This window comes from Gekko japonicus, unplaced genomic scaffold, assembly GCF_001447785.1.
Source record: "Gekko japonicus isolate JY-2015 unplaced genomic scaffold, Gekko_japonicus_V1.1 scaffold30098, whole genome shotgun sequence".
NCBI classification, from domain to species: Eukaryota; Metazoa; Chordata; class Lepidosauria; order Squamata; family Gekkonidae; genus Gekko; species Gekko japonicus.
The window spans coordinates 1-1,205 of NW_015219349.1; the positions used below are offsets into that span (position 1 = coordinate 1).

A 1,205-nucleotide genomic window follows, 5' to 3' on the forward strand; every position below is an offset into this window, starting at 1 on the left:
GGGGATGGATGCAACGCTTTTCCAACTTGGGGGCCCCAAGAGACCTCCTCTGACAGACGGCAAGAGCCACGAAGGAGGGTCTCTGCCCGGCTCAGACCCCGCCCCGAGCCGAGCAAGGGTCCACGTAAGCGGGAGAGAGGCTACGTGTGTAGCTATTGTGGGGAAACCCTCCGCAGCAGCAGAAGTTTGTCTCTGCACACGAAAACCCACACTGGAGCCAAACGGTACACCTGCCGAGCGTGCGGGAGGAGGTTTGGTCGCAGCGAACACCTGAGAACGCACCAAAGAACCCACACGGGAGAGAGGCCCTTTCAGTGCAAGGATTGCGGGAGACGCTTCAGCCAGAAGGGAAACCTGCGCAAGCACGCCATGATCCACTCTGGCGAGAGGCCTTTCCGATGTTCCGAGTGCGGGAAAAGGTTCATTGAGAAAGCGAGCCTCACTCAGCACCAGAGACTCCACTCGGGGGAGAAGCCGTATCAGTGCAGCAAGTGCGGGAAAAGCTTCACGGTCAAGAAGGTCCTCCAGTATCACCAGAAAAGCCACTCGGGGCCTTACCCGTGTGCCGAGTGTGGGAAGAAGTACCGGTCGCTCACGGGCTTAAAGAGTCACCTGACGGTCCATTCCGAAGAGAAGCCATTTGTGTGTGCCGAGTGCGGGAAAGGCTACGCCACCCACACCCAGCTGAAGTCCCACCAGCTGACCCACTGGAAAGAGCGGCTCTACCCGTGCAGCTATTGCAGCAAGGCTTTTGGGGTGAGATCCATCCTCCGGTCTCACCAGAGAATCCACAGCGAGCTGAGACCTCACAAATGTACGGTGTGCCAGCGCGGCTTCCACCGCAAGAGTGCCCTTCAGAAGCACCTGCGAGTTCACACGGGAGAGAAACCGTTTTCCTGCTCCGAGTGCGAGAAGTCCTTTGCCCGCGTGGACGGCCTCCGTAGCCACCAGAAGATCCACAGTGGGGAGAAACCTTTCCGCTGCAGCTACTGTGGGAGGAGCTTCCGGGAACATCAACTGTGTCAGGAGCATGAGCTTGTCCACACAGGGCAGCACTTGAAGTGCAGCCAGTGTGGGAAGAGGCTGCGCACCCAGAGGGCGCTCGCGGTGCACCAGAGAGTCCACACCGGGGAGAAGCCTTTCCAGTGTCCCCGCTGCGACAAGAGGTACCACCGGAAAAACGAGCTGGTGAAGCACATGAGAAA

The 1,205-nt window shown here is 59.2% G+C and overlaps 1 protein-coding gene across 1 annotated transcript; it reads left to right on the plus strand.

The window, feature by feature from the left end:
* Nucleotides 1–95: 95 nt before the first annotated feature.
* LOC107125236 (gastrula zinc finger protein xLCGF3.1-like) lies at nt 96–1,188 on the plus strand (the record flags this gene model as incomplete). The annotated part of the gene is made up of 1 exon (XM_015428684.1): nt 96–1,188. A coding segment is annotated over one exon (1,093 nt), but the record flags the coding sequence as incomplete, so codon positions are not given.
* Between the last annotated feature and the right edge of the window lie 17 nt (nt 1,189–1,205).